The sequence below is a fragment of the Panthera pardus genome, unplaced genomic scaffold (genome assembly GCF_024362965.1).
Source record: "Panthera pardus isolate Hobbes unplaced genomic scaffold, ASM2436296v1 HiC_scaffold_10, whole genome shotgun sequence".
Classification (NCBI taxonomy): Eukaryota; Metazoa; Chordata; class Mammalia; order Carnivora; family Felidae; genus Panthera; species Panthera pardus.
Window position 1 is genome coordinate 61652414 of NW_026526655.1, and position 17910 is coordinate 61670323.

General features: G+C 34.5%; 1 protein-coding gene across 3 annotated transcripts in view; it reads left to right on the forward strand.

The window, feature by feature from the left end:
- Nucleotides 1–17910, forward strand: part of TLK1 (tousled like kinase 1) — a 190750-nt gene that overhangs the window by 133036 nt on the left and 39804 nt on the right. For all 3 annotated transcript variants that reach the window (XM_053907753.1, XM_019459364.2, XM_053907754.1), the window contains 6 exons: nt 836–931; nt 2140–2229; nt 3496–3588; nt 5377–5487; nt 5604–5740; nt 9729–9917. In XM_053907753.1, the coding sequence (XP_053763728.1) occupies nt 836–931; nt 2140–2229; nt 3496–3588; nt 5377–5487; nt 5604–5740; nt 9729–9917 (716 nt within the window). The remainder of the gene's footprint in view (nt 1–835; nt 932–2139; nt 2230–3495; nt 3589–5376; nt 5488–5603; nt 5741–9728; nt 9918–17910) is intronic.

Sequence of the window (17910 nt, forward strand, 5' to 3'; positions counted from 1 at the left end):
AAAGGTTGGATCAATTCAAATAAACAAATTTCAAGTCTGTTGAATATTCCTCATGTGCCACTAGTTCTGCTAGTCACTGTAGAGTAAAAAATAAATTAGACCAAGTCCCTAGGTTGCAGGAAGACCTACTAGGAGGTCCCCATCTCTGCTCTTCTCCTAATACCCTGAGAGGAATCCAGTAGCAGTTTTCTCTTCCCATTCTTGGTAGAGAAATGAGAAAGGTAGCTGTGGAATAGATTTGGAGGCTTCTCTTCATAGGCACCTAAGTCATGCACTGTAATTCATCTCATGCATGAAAGAAAGGATTGATTTTTATTAGATTTTGTGCTGTTAAACAGAAGAGACTTTGTAACTTTTTATATTAAGTGCTACAAACATTTGGATTTTTAACAGATCTAGAGAATGTTGTTTTAAGATGGCTTATTACATTCACTAACATCTACTTGTAAATATGTTAATTTGGGGGTGTTAGGGATTATACCCATTCAACAAACATTTATAAGGAACTATTAAAATTTGAAGGAAAAATAATATATGTTCACTGTTGGGGAGGGGGGGAATTTTTGAGTCTGCTGCAGTAACAAATTAAAACCAGAATGTTAAAAAAAAATAAGGGTCTTTGCTAAACATAGTCTTTTCATATTCTTGTGATCAGTATTCTCTCTTTAGTCTTTTAGGACTTGGCTGTAACTAACCTTAGTTTTGCTTTTTCTTGACCCATTTAAATCACTACTGAATTTAATTTAAAAGACAATATATTTAAATTAATTATTAATATCATGTCTAAACATCTGTCCAAACCTATTTTCATAAAGTGTTTTCTTTTTTTTCTTAGTACCAAGGTGGGAATGGCTCAAGTCCAGTAAGAGGCATACCTCCTGCGATCCGTTCTCCTCAAAATTCACATTCACATTCCACTCCTTCCTCATCTGTAAGTTTTGACATGTGTAGAGAGTCTTAAATCTATTAACATATGTATGTATGTATACTGAATATCTTTTCACTGAGAACTTCTATATATATTTATTTGTATTTATCTTCTAAGAAAATTATTTTGTGAGGTAGGTTAAATTCTTTTTAATGATTTGATGCTGTTAGAACGTTATTTCTCAAAGTGAGATCCTTAAGTTAAAGATTTCCTGAATTGATTATATCCAAGAAGTAATGTTTCTATAAAAGAATGCTGTCAAACTTAGGGGACTACAATGAATACTCTTGTATCGGTCCATATTCAGTTACTGATTTCTAATTTCTAATTCTCTTAGAAATTAAATTTCTTAACCCACTAAAGTGATAGCATGATTCCTTTCTAGACAAAGGTAGGCAGCCTTTAGCCTTGGACCATTTTATTTCAGCATAGGAGAAGAATCTTGGATCTAAAAATTATTTTACAACTTCTTGGTTTGTTTCTAGTGTATTTAAGTCCTAGTCCTTTTTATATGCATTGTTTTGCATATTGGATTTCATTTTTCCTTATCTTTCATTATATGAAAGTTTAATGTCTAACCAGAAAAGCAGTGTTGGCTCTCAGTAATTTAAAAATGAATTGAAGGTTTTTTAAAATCAAAGTATCTCTTATTTATTCAAATACGTTGTTATTATTTCCAGTGTTCCCTTCTGGTCCTTGCTGGTAGACATATAATTAGTTGTATCTTACTTATTTTGTACCTTGGACACATTATATTGTAATATGCAAAATAAACTATAAGACTCAATAATTTTGAGTCGTAGTGATAGCAGTGATACAATGATATAATCTGTTTTCAATGATGTGTTTTAAAACTAGTCACTAGATAAACCATGAAACTCAACAGTAAATTGATATTATACTATATATGGGCATGCATTATTGTCCCTATTACTAAGAATTCTATATTAAGATCTTCTCAGTTTTACTTTTTGAGCCATCGTCATCTGTTTTTAATATTTTTGTTTTGAAATAATGTATTTGGCCTTGTTTAACAGATTGAAAGCATTAAAATGTTTTTGATGGTTCTAGGCTGTAAGCTTCTTGAGGGCAGGGAATATATGGTTGTCTCTTTCATTGCACCTTTATGTAAGGGAGGGTTAAGTAGTTGTTGCTGAGGAGAAGGCTGTTTTCTTCTTGCTAATGTAAAAATTTTAATATATTTTTTTAAGGTTCGACCGAATAGCCCTTCTCCTACTGCATTAGCTTTTGGGGACCACCCTATTTTACAACCAAAGCAGTTATCCTTTAAAATTACTCAGGTAAATAGTAATTGAAATTTCTTTGTGTGATTTGTAAGAAACTAGTGACTTATAAGAAACTTAGTATAATGTAGAAACTAGTGGACATAGTCATAAAGTAAAATTATACATCAAGAAAGCTAATTACTAGACAAAAAAGTAGTTTGTAGGGGGTGAGAAATTGAAACACCCAGTTTACTATCAGCTTGTCCTTTGTTACATGCTGGTTAAATATGTAGATGTTTTGGGGCACCTGGGTGGCTCAGTCGGTTAAGTGTCTGACTCTTGATTTTGGTTCAGGTACATGATCTCATGGTTTGTGAGTTCGCGGTGCTGGCAGTGCGGAACCTGCTTGGGATTCTTTCTCTCTCTCCCCCTCTCTCTCTGCCTCTCCCCTGCGTTCGCTCTCTCTCTCTCTCTCAAGATAAATAAATAAACATTAAAAACTTTTTAAAAATATCTAGATGTTTAAGCATATTAAATAGAACAACCATAACATGTCAATTTTGTTTACTGATTTTTTTTTTTGAACATACCATCCAAATAAATATAAGCATTGTCTTCCTGAAGCTATTACATTTGTCATACGTGGACATAAAAGGTGTTCATTTTGGGTGTATGTATTTATATACATACATATATATGTGTGTATATAAATTTATATATATATATAAATTTATATATATATGCTATATACTTAAAATATTTGAAAATTGAATATTAGATATCTTTTATGTTTATTTGGTTTTATGAATTTTGATTACTAAGTTTTTCATTTTAACTTTTTACATATGACAGTTTGAGGATGATACTGTCTCAAACCAGGGGGATTTGAAGAGTAGATGTTTTTGCTTAGCCATCTTTATTACCCAATTTATTGCCATTAGACTTTTCTGTTAGGTCATGTGCAAATTGTTGTACATGCATCAAAACTTCAGGCTATTCATTGCTTTCAGTCAATGAATAGTTCATGAAAGTTTTTGCCATGTTCAAAAGTCAGCTAGAGTTGATAGCACAAAGCAGTGGTTATATTGAATTTTAATGAAGAACATAACAATATTCTAAAACTTTTAGTAATCAGTCTTTTAAATATTTCTTTGTAACCTTGTAGAAGTTATACTTCTGAAGATATTAAAACTTAAAACTGTACTAAGACTTTTGGGATAACTTTTATGAACATAAACTCAAATATTTTCTTTGCTTTTTAGAATCAGAGTAAAATCTAGTTTATGTTTGCATGCAGTGATACATATAATGAAGATAATCAAATAGTTTTCTTTCATTTAGACTGATCTCACAATGCTGAAATTAGCAGCATTAGAAAGTAATAAAAACCAGGACCTGGAAAAGAAGGAGGGTCGTATAGATGACTTGCTCAGGGTAAGTAATAAGTCAGAGAGGGAAAATTGAGTGAATTATTTGGCAATAGTAAAAGTTGAGGAAATACTTAGCAACGTAAAAAAAATTCTATAGCTGAGAAGAATAAGCTTTTTCTGGTAGTTTTAAGTACATGAAAATAACTATTTTAAAGTGCAAATTATTAGTTCTTTAAATGTGAATTGAGAAACAGTTGGAGAAATAGAGGGAAGTTTATAAAATTTATTTTTATTTGATCAACTATCATAAGACAAATAGCCATTTTGTGTTAGTTTTAAGGGTGTAATTGATTTTGTCTTAAACCCTCTGATATTTGGTATTATACAAGATGAAGTAACTGCTGCAATCCTGTGAAATTTTTAATGGAAACCTTGCAAAAAGACACATCAGAAAGTATTATAATATAAGTAAGGTATGAAGCAGTGGTTCTCACTCCATGATGCTGATTAGAATTAGCAAATGGGAAAGGTGGGAGGCACTTTATGAAGGTGGCCATGCCTAAACTCCAACCTGAGGGGTTCTGATTAAGTTGATGTGAGGTCAGGGGTTCGGCATTGGTAGTTTTAAAAACTCCTCCAGATAATTATAATTTAAGCCAGCATTAAGAACTGTTGGTATAGAAACTCAGTGAAATCAACATCTGTGGTCTTACCATAATGATCTATATGTTTGAAACACCCAGCTTGCCTTTTCTGATCCTATCCCAGTCACTTCTCACATCCCTTTACCATTACCTACTGTTCTAAGTTTTGTATTTATTATGCCTTTGTGTTTCTTTATGGTTTTATCACATGTATCTATACATTCTTAACAACATATTTCAGGGTTTTTTTGAACTTTGCATAAAATTACGCTGAGGACACCTGGGTGGCTCAGTTGGTTGAGCGTCCGACTTCACCTCAGGTCATTGTCTCATGGCTCATGGGTTTGAGTCCCACGTTGGGCTGTGTGCTGACAGCTCAGAGCCTGGAGCCTGCTTCGGATTCTGTGCCTCCCTTTCTCTCTGCCCCAAGCCACTCGCATTCTGTCTCTGTCTCTCTCAAAAATAAATAAACATTAAGAAAAAATTTTTAAAGAAAGAAAGAAATAATTTTCAGACCCTACTCCAGACTGACTTATATAGAAACTTGGGGAGTGTGTCCCACCCAGCAGTCTGTATTATAACAAGCCCTCCAGGTTATTCTGTCATTATCCTAGACTAATCTGACTCATCTCCTGAGTTTATATAAGGGCCTTTGCATGAGCATATGGCTGCCTAGAAAGTCAGCAAAATGGGTATTTTATTGCCAAGAAAGATGGTGGAAATAGTTAGCTATTGGGTAGGCATCGGTAGTGTCAGGCCCAAGTTTAATGGAGAAAACAGTTTTATCAGTTATAAAAGATGGAAGAGAACTTACATTCATTTTTAAGTGTTAGTCATTTTATATACATATATTTTAGTTATTTTTAACTAAGTGAGATAGATAGTATTGCCCCTATTTTAGAAATACAAAAGAAATAAACTAAGGTTCAGGTAACTGACTGAACTTAGCCAAGGTTATATACCTTAGGATGTGGATTTGAACCATGGAATATGGATACAAATTCCATGTACTTTCCACTGCACAGTTAAGGAACATTTAACAGTATTATGCCACAATAAGTAGATGTTGAAAAAAAATTTTTAGTATCATACTCAAATCCTTAATTAACCCTTTCTTTTTATATACTTTATTCAGAATGTTAAAAATATTCATCACTGTTTCATATACACAAATTCTAGACCTTTTCCATTTTCTCCTTATTTTGTAGGCTAATTGTGATCTCAGACGGCAAATAGATGAACAACAAAAATTACTTGAAAAATACAAAGAACGATTAAATAAGTGCATATCAATGAGCAAAAAACTGCTTATTGAAAAGGTAGGTTTAAAGTTCAGTGATTTGTTTCCTTTTCATTCCGCTTGACCCCTTTTTTGCCTTGTACAGTTTTAAATTTTAAATAAATAAAATTGATGATATTTTCCTTCTCCTTCCAGAGTACGCAAGAAAAACTGTCAAGCCGAGAGAAGAGTATGCAAGACAGATTACGCCTTGGGCACTTCACAACAGTTAGACATGGTGCTTCATTTACTGAACAATGGACAGATGGTTTTGCGTTTCAGAATCTCGTGAAGTTAGTCATTCTTACATTTTAAATAATGTAGTGTTCCTTTGAGTTTTTATTACTTGCAAAGATTGTACATTTGGAATTGTGTTCTACATCTACTCCTTACTATTTGAAATCACAGAATTTAGTACATTTGAAAGGAACGTAAAACACAAGTATTACAATTTCAGCTTTAGCAAATTTCTTGATTAGTTAGCATTCATCCATACAGCATGATGTATTATTCTAAACATGACTTTCCAAAATATAAACTGACCTTCCAGCTTTATAGATGATTTGGGAGGGAAATGTAATTGTCTTTGGAAGATTTACATCTATATGTATGTATATTTTGGGATTTGCCTACTTAGTTTTTTCCCCCCATTCTCCAATCCTTACTTTAGTCTTAGTATTCAGCCCTTGTCTGCTCTCTGTTCCTATGGAAAAGACAAGAACTTTTTCTGTTCTGCTTTAGATACAATAATTCTAAATCAGTTGAACTGAACATGTGGCTTTAGTGTTTCTGAGGTAAACTTTAAAACAGAGAAGTTATTGAGTTTAGATGATTGACTCTGTTAAGAAGCCAAGACCTATGCTGCCCACCCCCCCTTTTTTTTTTGCCAGAAAAATTTTAAAACCTGAAAAGCAGGAGTAGTGGCAGCATCTACATCAGATTTCCTAGAACTCGTTCAGTTATGTGCAAAATGGAGGCAAAGCTGTATCTCCCGTATTATATAAACATCGCTGTTTTAAACACTGGTTCCCAGGACTTAGCACAGAATGGCCTTCTCTATCTCAGTTGATTTCTTTAGCTTTTGTTCACCACCAGCTGTGCTGGGTGAAAGGTGTACCATAATGAAGGATGTTGTTCTTGTGATGCTAGAGATTTTGGCTTTTAATTCTGTGGATAATATGGAGCTATTAAAGGTTTGTAGTGTGTGTGGTCAGAATTGAGTTTTAGAAAGATAACTCATGATAATATGGGAATGTTGGAAAGAAGATAAATTGTTGACAGCTGAGATGGGAAGAGGTCTCCAAATGAAAGATGATTAGGCTTGAGCTAAAATATTGACAGTGAAACTAGAGATACGTTTGAGGTAGAAACCATGATTTTTGAGTATTTTAAAAGCAAGAACCTCAGCTGCTAAACCCAGACCTACAGTTGTCCTGGTAATGAATAAAATAGGTTACAGTGTATAACCTTAAATATAAATCTAAAACACAAGCTCTGTTAGTAGTTAAAATTTCTTCACTAAGCTATCAAAAAAGAGCAAAATTGGGGCTTCCGGGTTGGTGAACACGTGGAAGTCTGGGGAGAGTGGTGCAAATGGAGAGGGCGTTGGAAGCTCTGTGCCCTTCCCTTGTGCCTTGCCCTATGCACCTCTTCAGTCTGGCTGTTCTGGCTTTGTGCCTTTTTATGATAAGTAAGTAATCTAGTTTTTAAAAAATTACTTGCATTTCTTGAATTGAGGGCCTACTGTGTATTGTTATACATATCTTATGTCAAGTTACTTATCAGTGTGTATCAGGTAGTTTATCAGTGATAGAACCCAAAGTAGTTGACAGATAAGAGAAATAAATATTAGTGATGTTAAATTAATCTCTAAAATGTGTAGTCATTCCTGAATAATCAGATATTTGCTATATATTCATTCCAGTAATTCTTTACTTTCCGTTAGGATTTTGATCAGTAGGGTTATTGCTGTTTATTTTCATTTATAACATCTTGATTGTGTTCTAAAGTAGCTTTAAAAGTTAACTTTTTAAATAAAGTTATTCCTACTTCCAAATTGAAACTGGATTAAAGTCCTGTTCTAGCTTTGCTATTCTTGAATTTTCTCCACCCTTTTACTCTTCTCTGTGGGTGGTTAGTGATTCTTTCATTCTGGTCATATTCTACTACCATCTGGCTAGAACCATAGGAAAAGGCAGTGTGCATGAAGTCAGTTTTGCATCAGCAGAGTAGAAGTTCTGTAGTTCTGGTTTGAGTGGGGGTGGGGAGCCAAGGAATTGAAACATTTGTCTTGTTTTAAATCTTAGTCTTATAGCCATGTAGCGTTTTTAAAACTTTTTCTTAGCGTGTTGAGGTGACCTAAAAGGGAACCGGTTACTTTGAGAACAAGTTTGCCTGGGCGGCTCTGTCAGTTAAGCATCCAACTTTGGCTCAGCTCTTGATCTCACAGTTCATGGGTTCAAGCCCTGCGTTTTGGGCTCTGTGCTTACAGCTCAGAGCCTGGAGCCTGCTTCGGTTTCTTTGTTTCCCTCTTTCTCTGCCCCTCCCCCGTCTCAAAAATAAACATTAAAAAAAAAAAAAAAGCTTCACTGTTAACCTGCTCTTGCTCTGGTCAGATTGCTGAAATCTCTAACATGTATTTTTATAGTAGACATGATATTTAGTAGTTTTTTACAATTAATAAGCTTTAGATTCTTGAATGGGAAACAGTAATATTTATTTACTTTCATTAATTGCTCATTCTTTAAAGCCATGCTAATTTTTGTTTCCTTCAGGTAGTGAAAATTTCCTCTTTCTTCATAAATGTCTTAAACTGTGTGTGTCGGGGTGGGGGGGACAGAGAGAAAGAGAGAGCAGTCGTGGGTGTGCATGTGGGGAGAGGGAGAGAGAGACTCTCAAGCAGGCGCCATGCTCAGCGCAGAGCCCGACGCAGGGCTTCATCCCACAACCCTGGGATCGTGACCTGAGCAGAAATCAAGCATCAGATAGTCAGATGCTTAGTTGACTGAGCCACCCAGACTCCCCTCTTCTTAAATTTCTCATATTCAGATCAATTTTTGTTTCAAGATAGCACTTGCACATTCCCCAAATCTTCTTAACAGAGATAAATTTAGAAAATAACACTTCATTAAATTAATATTTGTGGGAATGCAAACTGGTGCAGCCACTCTGGAAAACAGTATGGAGGTTCCTCAAGAAATTAAAAATAGAACCACCCTACGACCCAGCAATTGCACAACTAGGTGTTTATCCAGGGGATGCAGGTGTGCTGTTTCGAAGGGACACGTGTACCCCAGTGTTTATAGCAGTGCTATTGACAATAGCCAAAGTATGGAAAGAGCCCAAATGTCCGTCAACGGATGATGGCAATCAAAAAGAATGAAATCTTGCCATTTGCAACTAGGTAGATGGAACTAGAGGGTATTGTGCGACATTAGTCAGAAAAGACAAGTATATGGCTTCATTCATATGAGGACTTTAAGATACAAAACAGATGAATATAAGGGAAGGGAAGCAAAAATAATATAAAAACAGGGAGGGGGACAAAACATAAGAGACTCTTAAATATAGAGAACAAACAGGGTTGCTGGAGGGGTTGGGGGGGGATGGGCTAAATGGATAAGGGGCATTAAGGAATCTACTCCTGATATCATTGTTGCACCGTGTGCTAACTAACTTAGATGTAAATTATAAAAAAAATAAATAAATTATAGAAAATAAATATTACACATTTAAAAAATTCATATTTGTCTTTTGTAAGTTTTCTACAAACAGTAAGTGATCAGATGCATGTTTAAAATATACTCCGTGCTTACCTCTGTTCTTTTTTTAATAGCCCATTTATGTCATTCAGCAAATATTTACTGAATACCTAGTATGTGCTGATTATTGTGGTCGCACCAGAGATACAATAGGGTAGAAAATAGATGCAGTCTCTGTTCTCATGGAGTAATGTAGTCTAACTAGAGACATTCTAATCAAATGTCTGTAGGATTGATGCTTATTAGAAAGAAGGAAGCGGAGATCTACAAGCTACCATGAGATTATATATGGCAACACAGCTTTCCCTAGTTCAAGGGATTTAGGGAATTTAGAAATGAATGCTTCAAATTAGACCTAGAAAGTGAGTACAAGTTAGTTCAGAAAGGTGGAACCATAATTTATGTTTACGTTATATGATTTGTTAAATGATTTTTTCATGTTTATTAATGTATTTTCATCTTTTAACTGTGAAGAGTAAACAAAAAGTAAATACGGTTTTTTACATTTATTTTTATACAGGCAACAAGAATGGGTGAATCAGCAAAGGGAAGATATTGAAAGGCAAAGGAAACTTCTAGCCAAGCGCAAACCTCCCACAGCTAATAATTCTCAGGCACCCTCTACCAATTCTGAACCAAAACAGAGGAAAAACAAAGCAGTCAATGGAGCAGAGAATGATCCCTTTGTTAGACCAAATTTACCACAACTGTAAGCCTCCATTTTAACTTTTCTTTTTTTTTTAATTGTTGCCAATGAGCATGAATGTTTGTGATAGATGTTATTTGTAGTTAAACTAATACTTAAATACTAAAAGTAGTTATGGCCAGGAATGATGGCAGTATTGAAATTTATGACTAAATTAATAATCTCCAGATATCTGAATTCTGCCTTTGTAAGTGGAGATTTATTAATCCTCTTTTAAAGTAGAGATTTAGGTAGCTAAGAGGAAACTGGAATCCACTCTTTCTTCATGTCTGAATGATAGAGTCAGTTATCAGTTTTGATTATTTCAATTCAGTGTTTCCATTAATGTTCCTTTTTCTGAGAAAATGTTAAGTAATATAACTGACGTATTTTTTTTAACCTGTGAAAGCAATACGTTGGTAAGTTGTAGGTATTGTTTATTCCCTTCCTGCTTTTACTTATTTTCTAAATTTTCTGCATTAATGATGAATTCATAGTTCAAGGGACAAAGACATTTTTAAATCATTAAATGCTTATGATAGAAAATTGGGAAAATATGAAAGAACATAATAAAACAATATAGACCATGATCCCATCCCACAGAGAAGACCATTTTTAAAATGTTGATTTAAAGATAGATCCAAATTTCTATAATTTTTCTCTTCTGCAGGAACTTAAGTTTATGAGTTAAACTTAAAACACACCCATCCCCGTTTGATATTTTTATGTGGATGTATTCTTTCTCTCCTTTGTTGGAAGGTTGTGTTTCACTTATGCTTTGATTCCCATCCCTGGCTACATGAGGGACCTCTTCTATCTGATACTCCTTTATCTTACATCGTTGACTTTGTTCTTTACTGATTCCTTCCTTTTAGAAAACAAAATGAAACAAAAAACTCTGCTGCCATTATATATCTCTACCCTAGTCTCCATATTCTGTCATCTTTATTAACCAGGTTTCCCAAAAGACTTACTTGGGCCAGTCTCTTCTGCCTCAACTTCTCTTTTGTCCTTTCTTAAGTGAAATTGCCTTTTAAACATTATCTTTTTGATACTCAGTATCCTAGACATTTGAGTCTTTAACTTGACAATATTGAGTATTGTTGACTTCTTATTTTTTCCCAGTTCTCTTTCTTGCCTATTTCTTTTGAAATACCTTGTTATCCTAATTTTCATTTTAACTCTTCTGGCTCATCTTCTCAGTCTCTTCTGTGGACATTATTTACTCTACCAGTTTGTAAAATGTAGGTGTTTTAAGGATCTGTCTTGGCCATCTTACTTCCTCCCCTACATATTCTTGAAAACTAGCTACTCTTAGAATTTCAGTTACCACATACATGCTACTGACATCCAAGATTTGATCTCCAGTACACTTTTCTCTTGAGTATTAAATATTTGTATCTCAGTTTTGAGTGTCATATCCTTGCATAATTGATATTGGTACTTCAGTGCTTCACAGGAACCTCTAATGCAGCCTTTTCAAAACCATATTTACTAAAAACACAAAACATTTATTGTTATTCCCATTCTAGTCTGTCTCTTTCTGTCTACACACACACATCCACATACACACCCCTTGCCTTTTCCTGTGTTCTGTTAGTAAATTGTATTACCATTCTCTAAGTTTCACATGCCAAATTTTGATTATCATCCTTAATATTATAGATCAAGATTCCACTTATTTTTCTTTATTATTTTTCATCAAAAATAGGTGATAATTTTTCAAATTCCATCTCAAAATCTACCTCCATCTTCAAGCCTTTCCTGATTGGGGGGCTTTTGTAAATTGGAATTGAAACGTTCAGCTATTGATATTTTTTTAAATTTAGCAAACGGTTAACTTTTTGTAAATCAGTAAATTTGTTGCTTGATAAAAGGTAGTGGGTAGAAAAGTGGTTATATAGAATACAGTATGTGTTAGCTTTAACCCCACTCCTGTAAGACACTAGTCCTTCCAGATCTCAATTATATCCACCTATGCAAGTCCCCACTGACACCATTCTAACTCAGGTTAGTCATCTCTTACTTGGGTTATTTTTTACCCCTACCTCTCCTTTCAACATTGGTCCAGCAATCCAATTCATTTTCATTTTGCAATCAGAATCATTTTTGCAAAATACGATCCTTTTGTTCTCTTCCTTATCACCCTAACATAGATTTCTGTTACTTGAATGATAAAATCCAAAAGTCCCAAGATGACTATTTAAAAAAATTTTTTTAAAGTTTACTTCTTTATTTTGAGAAAGAGAGAGCATAAACAGGGGAGGGGCAGAGGGAGAGAATCCCAGGCAGGCCCCACACTGTCAGCACGGAGCCTGATGTGGGGCTCCATCCCACAAACTGTGAGATCATGACCTGAGCCAAAATCAAGAGTTGGATGCTTAACCACCCGAGCCAGCGGGCTAAGATGGATGCGTCACCGCCCTAAGATGACTTCTTCAGAGCACTTTTCCATTGGATATTCTCTCCTGCTTTGTTGAAGATTAGTTGGCCATAATTTTGTGGGTCCATTTCTGGGTTCTCTATTCTGTTTCATTGATCTGAATGTCTGTTTTTGTGCCACAGAGCACCTTGATCTGGCATCTTCTGACCACTCTAGCCTCATCTTTTGTTGTTAACTGTTGCCTACCCTTCACCGCCAACTTTCAGACTCCAAACCATTCTTTTAATTTCTGTTCATTGTTTAAATCCCATGCTAGGTATTTCCTCCTAAAAGCTTTTCCTTGATCCCTGAAGAATAGGAGTTAATGATCACTGTAAGGTAAAGTGATAGTGCCCTCTGTCTCTTCAGTCACAGCATCACCATTCACTCAGTTAATGACACTAGAAATATTGTAGATGTTTCCCTTTGCCTCATTCTCTGTGTCTGTTTCTATAGCGTCTTGTATTTGTCCATCATTGCCACTATCTTAGTATTGAACCTCATCCCTTTTTTTTTTTTAACCTAGATTACTGTTAAAATTGATTCTCTTCATGTCAGTTTCACCTTTAACCTCCTTCACTGGCCTTTAAGATAAAATTCACCCTCATGAAGGACTCTTTGTAGGCCTTCTTATTTTTCTCATTTTTCTCTTTCACTTCACTCCCAATATCTGCCTTCTGCATCTTACGTTAAACTCTTTTAGTTCTCTAAATGGGTTGAGCTTTCTTGTTTCTGTGCCTTCGTACATCTTGTTCTTTCCTTTTCTTCACCTGTCTCATTTCCTATCCATCCTTTAAGGCTTGGCTCACATACCACTTTCAATAGGAAGCCACCTCTGACGTTTTTTCTTCCCATTGTCTCTCCCCTCAGATTAGGTGCCCATAGCCTTTTATATGTGTATGTGTATATACTGTAGCATTTATCTCACCTTTTTAGCTCTATATTCCCAATATGTAGCACAGTTTCCTGGCATATGGAAAGTGGTCAGTAAATGCTAAATTCCAGTACATAAACATTGGGTTGAATTTCATTTTCTCCTCAGTAGACCATTTTTCTGGTTTGTTACAGGTGTTTTGCTTACTACTTGTCTTCCAAGGTGCTGATAGCCCTAACTATAGTTTAATAATCATAGACTTACCTCATTTCCACCACACTTTATTGTATATGTTGACTGAGAACTAACCCTGAAGTTATACTGCTCTGTGTTCTTGGAATGGCAAATGAAGTGATACTCCTAGTAGTTTTATTGCATGTTTATACAAATGCAGCTTTAAATGGGGAAAAGAAGCCGTAGAAGGACGTTGATTCATGTATTATTATACTTTGATTTTAGTGGCTATACTCTGCAACTGCCTTTTTTTTTTGTTTTTTTTTTTTGGGGGGGGTGGGGGGGAAGAGAGAGAGAGAATCCCAAGCAGGCTCTGCACTGTCAGTGTGGAGCCCGACTTGTGACTCGATCTGACAACCGTGAGATAATCACCTGAGCCAAAATCAAGAGTCAGACGCTCAACCGACTCAGTCACCCAGGTGCCCAAGTCTTTGCAACTGTCTTCTAAAAATTCCTTTTAAATCACTGTTTCGTGGTAACTAGAACATGTAGTGTGTTTGTAAAACATCTAGTATAATTAGCATAGAGACTTTGAATCTTTCATTATTTTTCTTTTTAAAATTTTTTTAATGTTTATTTATTTTGGAGAGAGACCTAGTGTGAGCGGGGGAGGGCCAGAGAGAGACAGAGAACCTGAAGTAGGCTCCAGGCTCTGTGCTGACAGTGCGGGGCTCAAACTCACAATCTCTGAGATCATGACCTGAGCTGAAGTCAGATGGTCAATTGACTGAACCACCCAGGTGCTCCTAATTATTTTTCTGTCAAGAAGTTAATCTAGAAAAAGAAGTTACCTACTATGTAGTGGGTTAGGACTTTAACTTCTGTAGATGGTCAGATGTGGTTATTTTTTGTAAGCTACATTTTTTTGAGCCTACATTTCTTCACTTTTAAAAGTACCTACATCATAGTGTTGAGAAGATGATATGAGGTAATACATGTAAATGTAAAGTACTTGCATGGTTCCTGGCTCTTTACGGATTTTTATCTTCCAGCAAGATTCAGTCAGGTGTTTTAGGTAGTAGTTTCTAATTTTAGTCACAAAGACTTTTATTATTCAGAGTAGTTTGCATAAGATAGTATTATCTATGGATGTGTAAATGACCCTTGGACTAATTAATGACCTTTGTAATTAATTTTAATTAAGATTTGGCCTCATGTTAAATATATTTTCAATATCCTGATTTTATTTATGCATTTCATGTTTCACAGAGGATGATTGCAAAGTAAACAGTAATATTTTACCTTACATTTAATATTAACGAAGTTTTAGAGGTTACTGTGTTTTCTCATGAAAGCTTTAATTTTAGCTCAAGATTATATTTTATGTAGCATAAAGTTATTTAATGGATTACTTGTCTTCTATAACTTTTCTTAATAAGATTTATTTTTAGAACAGTTTTAGTGTACAGCAAAATTGAGCAGACAGTAGAAGAGTTCTCATCTATTCCTTGTCCCCACATATAACCTTCCCCACTATCAGTACCCTCCACTAGAGTGGGACATTTGTTACAGTTGATGAACCTGCATTGACACATCATTGTCACCCAGAGTTGACAGTGTACATTAAAGTTCACCTTTGGTAGTTTACATTTTATTGGCTTTGATAAATATTTAATTGATTTTTTTTAAAATCATGCCTGAAAAATCTTTCATTGGAGCATTTTAATCTATTTTCATTTCATCTGTTATTTATTAGGGCTTAAATCTGGTCTTTATTTGTACTGTTGATTTATCCTGCATCATCCCTGACCCATTTTTTTTTTCTTTTTATTGGATTGCTCAGTTTTTGTTTACTAGACAAGTCACCTGACCATAGAAAAACCATCTTGAATGGAGCAGAAGCTATATTTGAAGATTAGATAATTGAGAATATTTTAAAACAGATTAACAAAATCAATCTATAGATTTATAGAGGCCAAAGAATTCCAAGTAGGATGAATAAAAAGAAATACTCACCTAGGAACATCATAATGAAATTTCAGAAAAAGCAAGGCAAAGAGGAAAAGTTCTTAAAAGTAGCCAAAGGGTGGAAAAAAGATATTGGGACTATAAGTTAAGACAAAAATATTCCAGGTAAATGCTGTATGAGACTCAGTAAAATTTTAAGGCAAAAAAAAATACGAAGAAATAGTGGTTATTTCAGAACTATAAATAAAGTTCAAATCACCAGGAACATACAGTAATTCTAAATTTGCATGCATGTAATAATATGACCTCAAGATAAATAAAAAATTGTACTTTCAGGAGATAAAAACAGATCCACAAATCATAATAGATTTCAGCATACAACATGTCATAGTAATTGAACATACAGATAAAATTTTAGTGTTTATTTATTTTTGAGAGAGAGACAGAATGCGAGTTGGGGAGGGGCAGAGAGAGAAGGGGACACAAAATCCGAAGCAGGCTGCAAGCTCTGAGCTCTCAGCACAGAGCCCTACGCAGGGCTCGAACTCCCAAACCGTGAGATCATGACCTGAGCTGAAGTTGGATGCTTAACCAACTAAGCCACCCAGGTGCCCCGAACATATAGATAAAATTAGAAAAACAAAACAAAAAACAGTGTAGGTATAGAAAATTTCAGTGAGATTGACAAATTTGACACTTGGAGAATATCTCCTAACATCTGCAGAATATGTCGTCTTCTTTTTTAAGCACGGACTTTTATAGGAATTTACCATGTTAGGTCATAAAGTTAAGTTTCAACAAATTTCAAAAGATTGAAAGAGTTTGTATAAGACTGGGCATTGTTTCTTCCTTAAATGTTTGGTAGAACTCCTGGGTGAAACATAAAGGATTAGAATCATAGAATATGACCTCTGATCACAGTGGAATGAAACTAGAAATCAGTAACAAAAAAGGTATTGAAAAAATTTTCAATGGAAATGAGAAAAATATTTTTGGATGAGTGATAGTGAAAGTGCTGCGTGGCCAAATTTGTGAGATAAATCTGACACAGTATCTGGGGGACATTAATAGCTTCATGTACTTATATATGAAAAGCAGAAAAACTCAAACTTTATAAATTAAGCATCCATTTCAGTAAGTTAGAAGATGAGCAATAGACTTAACCAAAGAAAAGGGGAAAAGATAAGAGCAGAAATTAACAATACAGGAAATATATACAATACAGAGAATCAACCAATCCAAAAACAATGTGTTTTTTTCCCCCCAAAAGCTAAACTAATAAAATTGAGAGAGAAGACAACCATTATCAGGAATGAAAAAAAGGAATATTACTATAGAGTCTACAGATATTTAAAGGAAAACAAAATACATATTATAAATGGCTTAAGGGGTCCCTGCATGGCTCAGTTGGTTAAACATCTGACCCTTGATTTCAGCTCAGGTCATGATCTCATGGTTCCTGAGATGGAGACTCTGGCTCTGCCCTGATAGTGCAGAGCCTGCTTGGGATTCTCTCTCTCCCTCTTCCTCTGCCCCTCCCTCACTCATGCTTGCTCTCTCTCAAAATAAATAAACATTAAAAAAATAAATAAATAAATAGCTTAAATTTGAAATTTTTTGTGAAATGGGTTAATTTCTAGAAAAATCTAACAACAAAGTTGACATTGGAAGAAACAAAAGTCTAAATAGTTCTATAACTATTAAAGAAATTGAATCTGTAATTAAAAAGGTACAGATGACTTCATTTATGAATTGTAAACTCCAGGTACAGATGACTTCATTTATGAATTGTAACATCCATTTAAGGAAGAAATAGTGCCACTCCTTTTAAAACTTTTTTTTTAAAGAATAGTTAAGTCAGAAATACTTCCAGATTATTTTATGAGACCAGCATAATCTAGATGTCAAAATTTAATAAGGATGACACAAACAAGGAAAGTTATAGCCTAATCTCATTTATAAAGCCAAATGTAAAAATCTTAAATAAAATATTAGCAACCCAACATATAATAATGTAAAAATGATAATTTATCTTCACCGTTTGGTTTATTTTAGGTATTCAAGGTTGGTTTAACATTAAAAAAAAATCAGTGTGATTTTTCCATGTATTAATTCGTCAAGACCAAGTTGGATTTATTTTAGGTATGTAAGGTTGGTTTAACATTAAAAAAAAAAAAAATCAGTGTAATTTTCCATATAAGGGGAAAGATCATATGATAGTCTTAACAGATGCCAAAACAAAAAACATCAGACAGAATTCAGCATTAATCTTTGATTAAAACTCTTAGGAATCAGTAGAAAAACTTCCTTAATCTACACTATACATTCATTTATTTATTTTTTTTTTTGGCATGCATATCTACATGCTGTGCTCTTGAGCTACAATGGCCTTATACACCGTTTCTTTTTCCTGGCTTCCTTCTGCCACTCCTCTTTAATCAAGCCCAGATGTTACCTCTTCTGTGTCTTTTCCTAGTTTCCTTTAGATAAAAAATTTTTGTCTTTGTTCTGTGTACTCATAGCTGTATTATCCAGGATAATCACTTTATGTTAAGGTCAGCCAATTAGCAACCTTATCC